Source organism: Vombatus ursinus, unplaced genomic scaffold (assembly GCF_900497805.2).
Source record: "Vombatus ursinus unplaced genomic scaffold, bare-nosed wombat genome assembly UNPS02004573.1, whole genome shotgun sequence".
Taxonomy (NCBI): Eukaryota; Metazoa; Chordata; class Mammalia; order Diprotodontia; family Vombatidae; genus Vombatus; species Vombatus ursinus.
This window is the reverse complement of record NW_020944351.1, coordinates 699,973-715,678: the sequence shown is the minus strand read 5'-3', so window position 1 is coordinate 715,678 and position 15,706 is coordinate 699,973. Positions and strand designations below refer to the sequence as shown.

The 15,706-nt window shown below is 42.7% G+C and overlaps 1 protein-coding gene across 2 annotated transcripts in view; it reads left to right on the top strand.

The window, feature by feature from the left end:
* Positions 1-13,407, top strand: part of LOC114024848 (protein FAM122A-like) — a 41,604-nt gene extending 28,197 nt beyond the window's left edge. The window contains exons 10-12 of one of the 2 annotated variants that reach the window (XR_003566959.1): positions 9,146-9,221; positions 10,207-10,258; positions 13,367-13,386. Coding sequence is in view for 1 of the 2 variants with exons in the window: in XM_027838075.1 (XP_027693876.1) it covers positions 9,146-9,221 (76 nt within the window). In the remaining variant the exon portion in view is untranslated. Of the gene's footprint in view, positions 1-9,145; positions 9,222-10,206; positions 10,259-13,366 lie in introns of both variants that reach the window. The other variant, XM_027838075.1, reaches the window with a different exon arrangement.
* The last annotated feature ends 2,299 nt before the right edge of the window (positions 13,408-15,706 follow it).

The following is a 15,706-nucleotide window of genomic DNA, read 5'->3' as shown; positions in this document are numbered from 1 at the left end:
CCCTACTCTTTGTACTATAACCTCCAATCCCTTGACCCCTAATTCTCTTCCAAGCCATCTCCTCTCTAGCCATATTCTCTTCTCCCCATCTTGACCTCGTGGTGAACTAATTCAACTCTACACTGTCTTCCTCTCTTGAAAATCTCTGGGGCAGCTAGGTGGCGCAGTGGATAGAGCTCCAGCCTTGGAGTCAGGAGGACCTGAGTTCAAATGTGGCCTCAGACACTTGACACATACTAGCTGTGTGACCCTGGGCAAGTCACTTAACTCCAATTGCCTTACCCCAAAAAAAGAAAAATACAAAACAAAAACCAAAGTTACTCATAATCTCTGAGTTGCCAAATCCTATGGCCTTTTCTCAATCCACATTCTCCTTGACCTCTCTACGGCCTTTGACACTGGATTATTGTCCTCCTTGATACTCTTTTCTCTAGGTTTTCAAGATACCTCTGTCTCCTAGTCCTCTTCCTGCCTATCTGACCACTCCTTCTCGTTCCCTTTTGCTGGATCCTCTTCCAAATCATGCCTCCTAATTGTAGGTGTCCCTCAGAGTTCTGTTCTGGACCTTCTTCTCTTCTCCCTCTGTACTACTTCACTTAGTGATCTCATCTGTTCCCGTGGATTTAATTACTATCTCTATGCTGATGATTCTCAAATCTATCTATCCTGCCCTTGACCTCTCTGCTGACCTCCAAATCTCACAGCTCCAACTGCCTTTTAGACATCTTAATCTCAAGATGTCCAAAGCAGGACTCATCTTTCCCCATCCCCTGCCTCCTACCTTCCCTATTTCGGTAGAAGGTAACACCATCCTCCCAGTCCTTCAGGCATACAACCTAAGAGTCATCCTGCACTTCTCACTCTCTCTCACCCGCCCCCCCCCCCATATCCAATCCATTGCCAAGGCCTGTCAATTTCACCTTGGCAACATCTATCAATATGCCCCCTTCTCTCCTCTGATACTGCCACCACCCTGGGGCAGGCCCTCATCATCTCATGCCTAGATTATTGCAGTAGCCTGCAATGGCTCTGCCTGCCCCAGGCCTCTCCCCACTCCAATCCATTCTCATTCAGCCACCGAAGTGATTTTCCCAAAGCGCGGGTCCAATCATGTCATTCCTCTACTCAATAAACTCCAGTGGCTCCCTATCACCTTCAGGAATAAATACAAAATGCTCTGTTTGGCATGCAAACCCCTTCACAACCTAACCCCTATTTACCTTTCCAGTCTTTTTAGATCTTACTCTCTGCCATGTATGCTTCAACCCAGTGACACTGGCCTTCTGGCTGCTTCATGGACAAGGCACTTCATCTCTTGGTTCCAGACATTTTCTCTTGCCATCCCTCATGCCTGGGACACTTTGCCTTCTCTGCTCCAACTACTGACTTCCCTGGCTTCTTTTAAGTTCCAACTAAAATGTCATCTTTTACAGGAAGCCTTCCTCAGTCCCTCTTAATTCTAGTGCCTTCCCTCTCTTAATTATTTCCTATTTAGCCTGTATATAGCTTTTGTTGTTGTAGTATAGTCTTTTCAGTCCTGTCTGACTCTTTGTGACCCATTTGAGGTTTTCCTGGCAAAGATACTGGAGTGGTTGCCATTTCCTTCTCCAGCTCATTTTATAGATGAGGAAACTGAGGCAAACAGGGTAAAAGGACTTGCCTAGAGTCACCCAGCTAGTAAGGGTCCGGGGACAGATTTTAACTCAGGAAGATGACTCTTCCTGACTCCATGCTTGGCACTCTATACAGTTCATCACCTACGTAGCTAGCTTTGTATGTATTTGTTTACATGTTGTCTCCCCCATTAGATTGTCAACTCCTTGAAGACAAGGACTGTCTTTTGCCTTTTTTTTTTTTTGTATCTCCAGTGCTTAGCACAGTGCCAGACATACAGTAGGTGCTTAATAAATGCTTATTGATTGATCAATGATGGTCTTCAGCTTGAAGAAATCAAGTACAAGAGAGCATACTACCTCTCTTCTTTGCCTCATTTTGTTTTGGGACAGTTCCTCTTGAAAGTTCATTCCCTAATTAATAATCTCTGGTCACAGGAGCATAGCTTTAGAGCTCAAAGGGACCTTGGTTGTCATCTAGTCCAACCTGGTCATTTTACTGATGAGGAAGTTCTTGCCCAAACGTTTAGTGATTTGGCCAAGGTCATCTATAGGTACTTAGTGGCAGAGTCAGTTCTTCAACCCAGGTCCACAGATACCAAATCCAGCCCTCTTTCCACCATACCATTGTTGATTGCTGCAGCAGAAGTATAGATTTACTAAACACCTGATGCAAAGATCTCCTATGCTTACAGCTTCTGTCTTTGGAATGGAAGCTACTCAAATACAGGGATTATATTGTTTTTACTCTTTATCTCTCTTTCACAGTGCTTCACACATAGGTGCTTAATGTTTGTTGAAATGCTCCAAATAGTCAGACCACTAACTAATTCCACCACATTCTCTTCCTTATGTTGAATTTGAATCTGCCTTACCATAGCTCCTAATGTAGGATCAGATTTAAAGACTGGAAGGTACCTTAAAAGTTATCTTGTCCATGGGGCAGCTAGGTGGTGCAGTGGATAGAGCACTGGCCCTGAAGGCAGGAGGACCTGAGTTCAAATCCGGCCTCAGACATGTAATACTTACTAGCTGTGTGACCCTGGGCGAGTCACTTAACCCCAATTGCCTCGCCCAAAAAAAAAAAAAGTTATCTTGTCCAATTCTCTTATTTTATAGATAAAACTGAGACCCAAGGAAGTTAAATGACTTGCTTAAGATCACACAATTAGCCAATAGCAGAGCTGAGATTTGGACCCAAGTCCTTTGACTCCTAATCCGGAGCTCTTTACCCAAGAAGGTGATTGTTGCTCCATGGGGCCTCTTCATGTAACCACCTATTAGATATGACAATGACAGCCACCACGTCACCTCTTAAAGCCTCTTCCATTTCCTTTATCTATTCCTTTGCAGGGCTTTCATAACCTTCAACCTGGTTGCCGTTTTCTGGATATTGAATGATTTCTATTTTGTCAAAGTTCTTCTTAAAGTTTGATACCCCAGATTAAACACAAAACTCTGGATGTGATCAGCAGTACTACAGGGGGATTATTATCTTCATTGTTCCGGATGATGCTTCTATTAATGCATTAATGCTAATTGCATTAACTTTCTTAGCATCCGCCTCACACTGTTGCCTCACATTAAGCTTGGAATATAATTAGACTCCTTTACTGGTTAATTTAATTTCAGAATATTTCCTGGTACAATGTGACTATACTCAAAATATTACCCCACAAACCCAAGAAGTCATTCAATTAGCTAGTTTTTCCTATGTCTTTATAATTGCTACAAAGGCTAGACAGTGGTCTCAAAGATTCTCAGCCAGTCTTCATTTAGTTGTCCCATGTCTCTTACTTGCACATCTTGGGAATCTTTACCAAAAGCCCAGTTAAAATTGACTTTTTGCTGATGGAAAAAATGGTTCCCTTTAGGCTTGATGAGAACTGGAGCCTTTCTCACCCAGTGCCATCTCCTGCCATGGGTTTGACCCAACAATTAGGGCCAATTATTCTGAATGGCTAACTTTGAATGAGCAAAAGAGTAAAAAAGCTGGGCCTCTTGGCATTCCAACTGGCATCCCATCAAAATGGGAAGCTCCAGTTCCTAAACTCTAGTTAAGCTGTAGTTTTAGGTCACTCAGTCAGTAAATATTTATTAAACGTTTCCTGTGTGCCAGGTACTGTTTTAAGTGCTGGAGGTACAAATATGAAAAAGAAAGATAGTCTCTGCCCTCAAGGAGCTTACAATTTAATGGTGAGACGAGAGTGGCCTGTCTGGGATTTGTGGAGGCATAGAATGCTGTGTTCTGCCATCTCCTACCTTTGCCTCCTCTTAGCTCTCCTGCCTGGCTCTGTACCTGCCTCCATTCCCCCCTGCTTCATGTCCAACCGTCTGATGCCCTTCTTTGTGCCTGTTTCTTCCCTTTCCTCAGTTTCAGATTTTTAGGAGTGAGTATATCAAATCAAGCCCTCCCTCCACCCCAAACAGCTTTTAACTCAGTGTCTCATCACAATCAGTATCTCAGGGGCCACCTAGTCTAACACATGCCGGTACAGGAATCCTTTCTGCAAAATCTCTGAATGACAAGGGGTCATACAGCCTCCACCTAAAGACCTCCAGAGGTAGCCTGTTTTCACTCCAATTGTTAGGAAGTTTTTTTAGCTTAAATCTGTCTCTCTGCAATTCTAGTCCAGTACTCCCTCTATTTAGAGCAAGATGACCTGGGTATGGATCTTGGCTCTGCCACTTACTACTGATGTCACTTGACCTCTCTAGTCAAGGTTGTGTCCTAGGCTCTCTTTTCTTCTCCCCCTATTCTCTCTCAGTAACCTCATCAGATCCCTTGGGTTTAACTATCATCTCTGTGGCAGACAACTTACAGATCTACATCTCTAGCCTCTGCCTCTCCCCCAAGCTTTAGTCCCACATCACAAATTGCCCATTAGAAATTTCAAAATGGGTATCCTGGAGACATCTTAAACTCAACATGTCTAAAGCTGAACTCTTTAATCTTCCCCTGCACTGTCCCCTCTTCCAAGCTCCCTTAGATCCCTACACAGTGCTGCCAAAGTCATTTTCCTTAAGTTCAGATCTGACCCTGTGACTCCCCTACTCAATCAACTCCAGGGGCTCCTTATTGACACCGGCCTCATGGCTGTTCTGTGAAGAAGACACTTCTGTCACTTGATTCTAGGCATTTTCTCCGGCTATTCCCCATGCTCTGAATGATTTCTCTTCTCAACTCCACTTACTGACTTCCCTGGCTTCCTTTTAAGTCCCAACTAAAATCCCATCTTTTACAGGAAGCTTTTCCTAGCCTCTCTCAATTCTAGTACCTTTTCCCTTTGTTAATTATTTCCTATTTATCCTGTATGTATTTTGTATGTATTTGCATGTTGTCTCCTCCATTAGATTGTAGGATTGGTAGCTACTCAGGACAGCCTTTGTCTCACTTCCTCACCAGCTTTTTCTGGGGTCTGGGGGCCAGACCACCTGATCCTAATGCCAGTCTACTTGCTCCCGAGGCTTCTTCCTGTCTGACTTCCCCCCCTTCCTTGCCTGGGCAAAGAATAGGCCTCTTCCCCATCTCTTCTAACCTTAATCTACCCTTTCCCCTCCCCCTACCGCAAGAGTCTCAGGTCTGTATTTAGGGATTCATAGGGTATACATTTAGAGTGGAAGGGACCTTAGAGGTCATCTAGTCCAGTCCCCTTACTTTACAGATGGGGAAACTGAGGCCTTAGGGAAGTTAAGTGACTTGCCTAAGGCCACACAGCTAGGTCATCTGACCAAATCTTTATACTGCAGATTTGTCATTTATTTCAATAATAATGATGATAGCTCTCATTTAGATAGAGCTTAAGTTTTGCAAAGCACCTTATACATATTATTTGTTCTTCACAGCTCTGGGAGGTAGATGCTATTATTATCTCCATTTTACAGATAAGGAAACTCAGGTAGGTGGCGATTAAGTGACTTCCCCAGGGTCACCCAACTAGTGTCTGTGGTTGGATTTGAACTCAAGGTCTTCCTGACACCAGGCCCTCTCTATCCACTGTGCTACCAGCTGCCTTAAACAATGATGATATCATAACCTTTCTTGTTCTTAAACTCATCCCTTTGTCTCCTATGTTATTTCTGCCTCTGACAAAGTTGTTTGGAAATGCAACTATCCTCTTTGATGGAAGTTTTACTATAGACGAGGAGTAGGTGAAGGTGTGAACTTTCCTGGATCCACAGTAAAACTATGTATTACACTTGACTTACTGCCCCTCTCCTCATTCTGAGAAATGTGAAAAAGAGAAGGTTTTTCCAGGGTTTTTTTTTTTTCCACAGAGTGGGGAGAAGGAGGAATGTCATTACAATGGAAGGTCTGAGCTGTATGCTGCTCTTTAAAAATCAGTAACACAGGTGGTCCACGTGGGCCTATATGGCATCTACCGATAGAAAAATGAATAAACATCCATCAATACAAAGGTCACAGTCTGCCAATCTGGAAGGGATTTCAAAGATCATCGGGTTTAATTCATCTGAATTTTATAGATGAGGAAGCTGAGGGCCAGAGTGGTTGAGTTGTCCAAGTTTATACTAGTATTAAGTAACCACAGCATTAGGACTTAAACCTAGATCTGACACCAAATTTAATACCTTTCTCACTATGTGTCACTCATGATACTGCACTGAGTTGGGTTTTTTTGTTTTGTTTTGTTTTGCTTTGTTTTTGTTTTTTGCAGTAGTGGTAAATTTGTGCTGAGCCATCCCTACTTTTGCTGGGCCTCTGGGATTGTTGTTGTTATTCAGGTGTTTTTCAGTCATATCCAACTCTTGGTGACCCCATTTGGGGTTTTCTTGGCAGAGATACTGTCATTTCCTTCTCCAGCTCATTTTACAGATGAGGAAACTGAGGCAAACAGGGTGAAGGGACTTGCCCAGGATCACACAGCTAGTACGCATCTGAGGCCACATTTGAGCTCAGGAAGATGATCTTCCTGACACTCTACCCACCTAGCTGCCCCTGGACCTCTGGGATGGCCAACAGTATATATCTATGATGTTATCAGTCAAATTAAAGGACAGAGTTTATTTTTCTCTGTAAGTCTAACTGGCCCTTATGGGAACTGAGTCATAAACTTGGCCACAGGAACACCATGTTCTAATCAACTAATCCAGGCTATAGAAATAATATGATCAGGTACAGAACTTAATTTTGCCTTATGGGACTTTGGAAACACTTCTCCCTCAGTTTGGGGTCCTGTATTTCAAGAGGGATGTTGATAAGCTTTAAGTCAAAGGAGGGAAACCAGAATGGTAGAATGGTAATGGGACTCAAAGCTATGTTATATGAGAGACAGCTAATGACACTCTGGAGATGTTTACCCTGGAGAAGGGGAGACATACTGGGATTGTGATAGCTATCTTCAGTTATCTAGAGGATTGTCACCTGAAAGAAGGAAGTAGATGTCTGTGGTTGCAGAAGACAGAACTAACATCAGTAGGTAGAAGAGATAAGGAAGCTGATTCTATTTGGTTCAATATATTAAAAATTCTTAACAGTTAGGGCTGTCCGAAAATTGGAAAGTATTCCTTAAGAGATACTGAGCTCACTTTCACTGGAAATTTCCAAGCAGAGAACTGAATGGCCACCTGTTAGGAATGTAGAGGGAATTCTGGGTGGGAGGCTAGACAAGATGCTTTCCAAATTCCTTCCCACTATAATCTCTTTTGATTATCAGAAAGTCTCAGTCCCTTCTTGGTAGGGGCATAAGATGGTGAGACCCCGTCACTCTGTTAAATTTGACAGTACTGGTGATCACATACAGTTCAACTAGGAAAGACAAGAAAGCCAAATCCAATACTGACCAAGAAGTTGTGTTATTTTTAATCCTATGTGCAGGGTGTGTTTGTAAGTGAGTGACTGGTAATTTTGTCCCTTGTTAGTCATCTTTTCGGCCTCCTTTGTTGAGGTGGGTGCTGCTGCTGAAAGGTATTACTGGCTTCTCCTTACAGGTCCTAGATGGGGCTCTCAGTATTCAACCAAACTTCTGCTTCCCAGACCCAAGCACAGAGTAATGGAGCCAGAGAGAAATGCATTCCCTACCATTGGCAACTGTGTTGGTGCCTCATAATGATAACACTGAATCACCTCAAACAATATCTCTGGTCCAATCCCATCTAAGAAGCTAGTTCCTCCTATCAAGAAAAATGGTCATCTTACCCAGTGGTGTCAAACTCAAGCCACATGTTTGCTTAAAAAACCACATAATTATATTATCTATGTTCAATTGTATTTTTATTTATCTTGTTAAGTATTTCCCAATTATGTTTTAATCTGGTTCTGGCCACACTCAGGAGTGTTATGGCTGGCATGCGTCTGGCTGGTCATGTATTTGACAACTCTGATCTAACCTATAGTAAAGTGAATTTTCCACAGCCTCTACTAAGTAGCCTACTTTGCATTGAATCACCTTAAGGAGTGAAGCTGAAATAATAGAATAGCCCTCGATTGAGCATCAGGAGATGTGAGTTTCGGCCTGGTTTTACCACTGTTTTGCTAATGACCATGCTCAAGTCACTCCTCCAGTTAGGCCTCAGTTTTCTTGTCTAGGGAGACTTGATAAAATGGTTATTAAGGTTCCTTGCAGCTCTGACCTTCTGTGAGTCTATGCAGAGAGCCCCATCCTCTTCTGATTCCAAGTCCAAAGCTGTCATAGTATCCTGGACTTAGAGCTGGGGAAGATTTTAGAGATCTCTGTTCTAGTCTGATACCTTCTTTTTATTAGATAAGGAAATTGAGGCCCAGAGGGATGGAAGTGACTTTCCCAAGGTAACAGGTAATAAGTGACAGAGCTGGGATTGGAACTCATGCCCTATAACTCTAAATCCAACATTGTTTTCACTGTACCCCACTTCAAAAATCCTCCACAAGACTGACCCCCCCACCCAGGACATTTAATATATCATGCCAAAGTTTGCACCAAGCCAGCAATAAGTATGCTCTGGGTTCAACTTTCTAGCCAATTGTGTGCCCAACCAAGGGTAGAATGGCTTAGTCTAGTAACCTGCCAGTCATGCAGGAGTCCTCCTTTCCCCCTTTTCCATCCATCAGAAGTCTTCCCTTCTGATGTTACCAGCCATCCCACCCACATAATGGCAAGCACACACTTCCCCTGGCTTCCTTTTCTCTGCCCTGGCACTAGTGCCCCAAACACTGCTTCCATGGTGTGTTTGTAGGTTGACAAGAGGGCCTCTGATTACAAGCTTTAGCGGAATATCATCCACACCATCAGACACTGTCCGGAGGTTTGGCTTATGGGGCTTTTTTTTTTTCTTTGTTACAAGGAAAAACTCATTTTGGTGAGGGAAAAAAAATGTGGGGTGAGGGGAGGGGGGGGCAAGGTGGGGAAGATTTAGAATTAATTGAATTGTTTAAAAGGTATCAATAAAATGTACTGAAACATCACAAAGAAATTTCGCCTTTGCCTGGACAGGCGCTTCTCCCCCAGGAGTAGAAGGCAGAATCCTATGGATAAGCTGCGGCATATTGGAGAATTCACGTAATCACTTCCGCTCTCTCTCTTCTTTCTCCCTAGCAACACGACTTCGGAAACACCAATGCTTTGTAGCTTTTCTGAGCCGCCTCCTAGCGCACCACCAGATCCTGATTAGGTACGCCTCCTCCCACCTCCAACTCGCTAGTTTCAATCGGGCTTGCTGGCAGCTGGGGGGGAGGGGGGGAACAATCTGGCCTTTCATGGGGCCTTGCTTGTGAAACACGAGATGGCCCCGCATCTCCTCCAGGGGCTCTGCTGCTATTCTTCCACCTCCGGTTCTCAGGGCCTTCATGTACAGAAAAGGAGAACTTCCCAAACCACCACGGGGGAGGCACGGGTGGGCGGATTGTAGCCTTTGGGTCTGCTTTTGGAAAGCCGGCCTATTCGAGAATGCAAAGTAGAATGTTTATCCACAGAATGGCTTAAGAAGCTGGGAAATGTAATCCTGGGTAGAGCAGGATATGATATGCCGTGAATTCTGGGGGGAAAATCCCTCAGCCTGTCTGTGCGTCAGTTTCCTCCTCCAGAGAGAGAGCTGAATAATTGGTGCAAGCTCACTGTATAGTAATTTTACAAAGATGAATATGGTAATTGCCATAAAATTCAATTGAATTCAACACTTACTAAATGTCAACTATGTGCAGGGCCTCGTGCTGTGCATTGGGGATACAAGGATGAATAAAATCATGGTCCCTGCCTCTGAGGAGCTCACAGGTCTTGTCTTGCACGCACCCATTGACGTAAGCTTTATAAATGACATTTTAAAAAAATCAACCTCTTCACAGAATCATTGGATTTTATAATGAAAAGAAAAGGACCTTAGATATCATCTAATCCAGATGCCTCATTGTATGTATGAGGAAACAGAGGCCCACGGAAGGGGAGACACTTGCTGTTAGTCACAGAGTGAGGGCATGAGATCATCAATCTAGGGCTAAAAAGGACCTCCAAGGCTATCTAGTCCAACCCCTTTATTTTACAGAGGAGGACACTGAGGCCCAAGGAGGGGTAGGGAATTATCCAAGGTCACACCTAGGATGCTACAACTAGAGGTGGAAGAGACCTCAGAGGCCATGCAATCTAACCCCTTCATTTTACAGAAGGGGAAACTGAGACTCAGTGAGAGGAAGAAGCCTGACCAAGATCGTACAGGTAATAAATTCCAGAACTAGGACATGAACCCCAATCTCTTGACTTCCCAGTCCAATACTCTTTCCATTCCACTGCCTTTCATGTGACTTGTACTAGCTAGAATAGTAGTATAGGCAGTGAGAACTGGCAGTTAGACTTCACTTGCAAAATGCTATACAGAGGTTCTCACATTCAAGCCTCATGGCAACCTTGTGATGTAGATGTACTACAGGTATTGGAATCCCTATTTTACAAATGGGGAAATGGAGGCCTAAAGAGGTCAAATGACTTGTCCAAGGTCACACAGTAAGTGTCCAGAGTAGGTTTCACATCCAGTTCTGCCTGACTTCCAGTACAGCTCTCCATCCATCATGCTGATCTGCCTCCTACTAAGGGGAATGAATCCAAAAAGCTCAAGACAAAGATAACACATCTGATGGTTCTCTTGCTATATTTTCTGAACATCAGAATGCCATTTTAGTAAGAGTGACAGTCACAATTGCTTCCTGTTTTCTCCTAATGAATGATGCATCTATCAGGCAATCATTTTATCAGGCCACTTGATAACTCAACCTACTGTTAATTCTGTTGCTGATTCACAATTTGACTTGACACATTGTTCATCTGAAATTATTGATTTTTTTTCCTTCTTGTTCCGTGATAACATTTCAAGATAATTAAGTTTGCCATAGCAATTTGTCCATCAAGAAAGAGAATTCAATACTTTAGTTTAAATTCACTTTGAAGGTACTTAGAGATCCTCTGGTACCCATTTTTGAGCCCCCTAATTCTGGCATTCCATCCAGTGAGGCCAATGAGGACTTAGATCTATAACCTACATCTATGCCGGTGCTGTGGAGGCTGTAACAAAAGACATACACTTTCTGCCCTTAATGTAGCCTTCGGAGACAAAAACATGAAACAGTAGTGGTAATCAATCAATAAGCATTTATGAACTTCCTTCTCTATGCCAGGTACTGTGCTAGGCACTGGGGAGTCAATGAAACAGTCCCTGTTCTCAAGAAGCTTACATTCTCTTTGGGGTGGTGATGGAGAATAACATGGAAACAAATAAGTAAATAGAAAATGTAAACTTAAATAAATAGGAGAAGGGAATGAACATTGATTAAGCACCTGCTATGTGCCAGGCACCTTGCTAAGTGCTTTACCAACATTATCTCATTTGATCTTCACAATAACCCTGGGAACTATGTGCTATTATGATCCCCATTTTACAGATGGGAAAACTGAGGCTATCAAAAGTTAAGTGACTTGCCCCGAGTCACACAGCTAAAACGTTTCTGGGACTAGGTTTGAACTCAGTTTTCCTCAACTATAAAATGAGGACAATAATAGCACCAACCTTCCAGGGTTGTTATGAGGATCAAATGAGATAATATTTCTGAAGTGCCTAGAAGATAGTAGGTGCTTAATAAATGCTTGCTTCCTTTCCTCTGTAGGAAGTTGCTTAGCCTCCCTGGGCCTCAGATTGCTCCTCTAGAAAATGAAAGGATTGGATTAGATGGCCCCTGAGAGGTCACCTTCATCTCTAGATCTAGGATCCTACGTGTGACTTTGGGCCAGTGACTGCCCCTCCCTAGCCCTCAGGCTTATGGAAAAATAAGGATTTAAGGGAAAACTTGCTACAAATTAGTTATCTCAAAGTATACTTTCAGGCCTCACAAGATAGCTGTCTTCAAACAAAGACCAGATAACATGTTGGGAAATGTAGTTGAAGGGATTCTTGTACAAATAGGGATTGAGATAGATATCCTCTCAGGTCTTTCAAATCTGAGATTTAGTGCTGAGCCAAAAGCAATTTTCCAGGCCCCCAGCTAGGAGGCGCTGTGAATAGAGCGCTGGGGCTCTAAAGTCAGGAGGATCTGAGTTCAAATGTGACCTCAGACACCTACTAGCTGGTTGACCTTGGGCAAGTCACTTAACCTCTGTTTGCCTCAGTTTCCTCAACTGTAAAATGGGGATATGCTAGCACCTACCTCCTCAGATTGCTGTAGCAATCAAATGAAATAATGTTTATAAAGCATTTTACATAGTGTGGTACTCAATAAATGCTTACTTGCTTACCTGCTTCCTCCCTTCCTTCTGACTTTATAAATGAGATAGTGTACTGTGGTAGAAAGAGTACTGACCTGATTATCAAGAGTACCAACTCTTCCACTAAGTTGTGGCAGTGTTAAAGAACATTTAAGTTCTTTCCTCTCTCCAGGACTCAGTTTCCCTCTCTGTAAAATTAGAGGGTTGAATTAAATGGCCTTTAGGTCCCATTTTTCTCTAATATTTGAAGAGGAGGCAATATAGTATAGTCCAGGGGAAAGAATGCTATACTTGTCGGGAAATACTGGTTCAGATCTCAGCTCTGCTGCTAATCAACTGTGACCTTGTAGGAATTATTTCCTTTCTCTGTAGCTCAATTTCCTTGCCTGTAAAATGGGAATTGTGTGTGGTTTGTCCTCAAAGAGGACTATGATATCAGGAAGATGATGCCATGATTTACAAGTGAATTGGATTACAGTGAGGGAGGGCTGTGCAAGGTCACCAGCCTCGCTTTCTCGTCTGGAGCATCTGGGTCCAGTGGCTAGATATAGATCAGGATGACTGGAGATGGACCAGGATGCAATGGGAGACCTAGGCCCTTTTAAACTAAGGTCTTTCCAAGTTCTCACTTTGACTGGACAAAGCCCATTCAGCGATTAGGGCTGTTTAAGAAATGAGCCAAGGGATGACCCCTTTAATAAAAAAAAAAATCAAACTGGGAGGGGAGACCCTCAGGGTCATGTCTGGCTGAAAAAGAAACAATTACTATTTACATTTACATACTACCACTCTGAGCCATGGTAGTAATAATACTTCCATTACCTATCTCACAAAGCCAAGAGGAGACTTGGGTTCCAACCTCACCTCTGACACATACTGGCTATGTCCCTGGACAGATCACTTAAATTCTCTATTCCCTGGGAAAGTCTCTAAGATGATAAGTTGTAAGAAGTTTGTGGCCTGTATTGGTAGAAGACATTTTCTCATCTGGGAGTTCCCTATCAATGAAATCTCAGGTCTGGTCCCTATCCCTGTTATGATGACTCTTCTTCTTCTTCTTTTTTTTTTTTTTAGGCAATTGGGATTAAGTGACTTGCCCAGAGTCACACAGCTAGTGTGAAGTGTTTGGTCTGAGGCCGGATTTGAACTCAGGTCCTCCTGACTTCAGGGCTGGTACTCTATCTACTGCACCACCTAGCTGCCCCTATGATAACTCTAAATCTTGCACAGGATACCACCTGCCATGGTTCAGCATTCCTTCAAGAAAGAATCTTGTCATCATAGTATGTCCTGCAAGTGGAAATATGTTGCAAAAACAATATTCTTCAACATCAGGTCAGGCCAAGTCCTGAAGTGTTCTCCAGTGTGAGGCCATAACAAGAGCTTAAAGGTTTAGGATCAGAGATCTTGGAGATTCAAGGGAACCTTAGAAACCCTAGATGTCCAAGGGACCATAGAGATATGTACTAACAACCCTTTTATTGATGTCTTTTGTTTTTATATTACGGTCATTTCTACAAATTGAACTCTCCCTTGGCGGGAGGAAGAAAGCTAGCTAAGGAAAAACACTCAATACATTGATTGGGTCTGACAACATATACAGCATTCTGCCTGAGTAGTCCCCTGCCGCGCTGCCAAGAGGAGGGAAGTATGATTCATTGTCAGTTTTCCAGGACTGTTAGTGGTTTTCCAATTATTCAGAGTTTGACTTCTTTTTAGTAATCTGATTTAAATTGTTGTAATCATTGTATACATTGTTCTTTCCTGCTTATTTTTCTCGACATCGATGAATACAAATCTTTCCATGTTTCTCTTGAGTTTGTCACTTTGTAGCGCATAATAATATTCTTTCGCATTCATATGCTATAGTTTGTTCAGCCCTTACTATAGGAGGCACCCACTTTATTTTCAGGTCTTTGCCCCTGTAGAAAGTGCTGCTTTGAATATTTGCCCACATTCATACAGGTAGCTAGTGAGTGACAGAATGAAGATTTGAACACAGAGCCTTCTGTTGCAGTGTTCTTTCACTTACACTGCCTTCCTCATATCCTCTAAATTTGAAATTTAGGCCCAACACTTGACTCTTCCCCTCTCTCTCAACTCCTACATCTATTCAGTTGCCAAATCCTGTCGACTCTGGCTCCATAACATCTCTTAAATCTATCCCATCCTCCCTACTGCCATAGTTCAGGCCCAAATCATCCTCAGCTGGACTAACAAAAATCTTCTAACAGCCTCTCCCTTCCTCAATCCATTTCTCTTACACAATTGTCAAAATAAGTATAGGTCTGACCAAGACAAACTCCCCTGCTCAAAAAAACAAACGAAACCTTCAGTGGTTCTTTTTCACCTTTATTCATATGCACAGTTCAGAAGCTTTCCTCCAAATAGCCTTGCTATAATAGGCTAAGACTAACAGTTGTCCCTGGGTAGTTCAGGTTCGATATCAGAATGAAATTAAACATTCATGGGTCATTCAGCAGTTTAAAAAGTCTTTACTTAGTCATAGCCTAGAAAGGATATTCAATAAGGATATAGCATTTAGCTCAGAAAGACTTGGTCCTCATCATATCTCCATACAGAAATGCATCTGTTCAACAAGGCAGGGTGTGATGACTCATGGAGCCTTGGGAACATCCTCCAAGTCTAAAGGTCCCTGATTCACAATATGGGCAAGTCTTTTGTATGCCCGTAGATGACCAGGAAATCCCATCAGCACCCTATGCCAAGCAAATATCGAGGACAGCTTCAATACCTTTAAGGAAAAACTAGCTTAGCCTAACCTTCATGGGGCAGAGTCTTTAGGAAAAGCTAGCCCAGCCATCACAGCAGAGGATTCTGTTGGAAAATATAGCTCCTAACACACCCCACCATCTGGTGGCAAGGTCCTAAAGGCCTTCTATTGGACCTTCCACCATTTAAATGTTTTAGAGTTATTATTGGATGACCCTGACCTTGGGGTTGTAAGAAACCTCACAAGCATCAATTGGGGAATGGCTGAACAAGTTGTGGCATATGCATGTCATGGAGTACTATTGTGCTATAAGAAATAATGAGCAGGCAGACTTCAGAAAAACCTGGAAAGACTTGTATGAACTGATGCTGAGTGAAGGGAGCAGAACCAGGAGAACGCTATACACAGTAACAGCCATGTTGTGCGATGACCAATATTGATAGACTTAACTCTTCTCAGCAGTACAAGATCTAAGATATCTCCAAAAGACTCATGATGGAAAATGCTATCCACCTCCAGAGAAAGAACTATGGAGTTTGAATGCAGAACGAAGCATACTTTTTGCTATTTTTTTTCTTCTGTTGTGTTTTGTTTCCTCTTTCTGGTGGTTCCTCCTATTGGTTCTAATTCCTATTAAACATATTTTCACATTAGTGATGTTGTAAGTAAGAATTAGAACC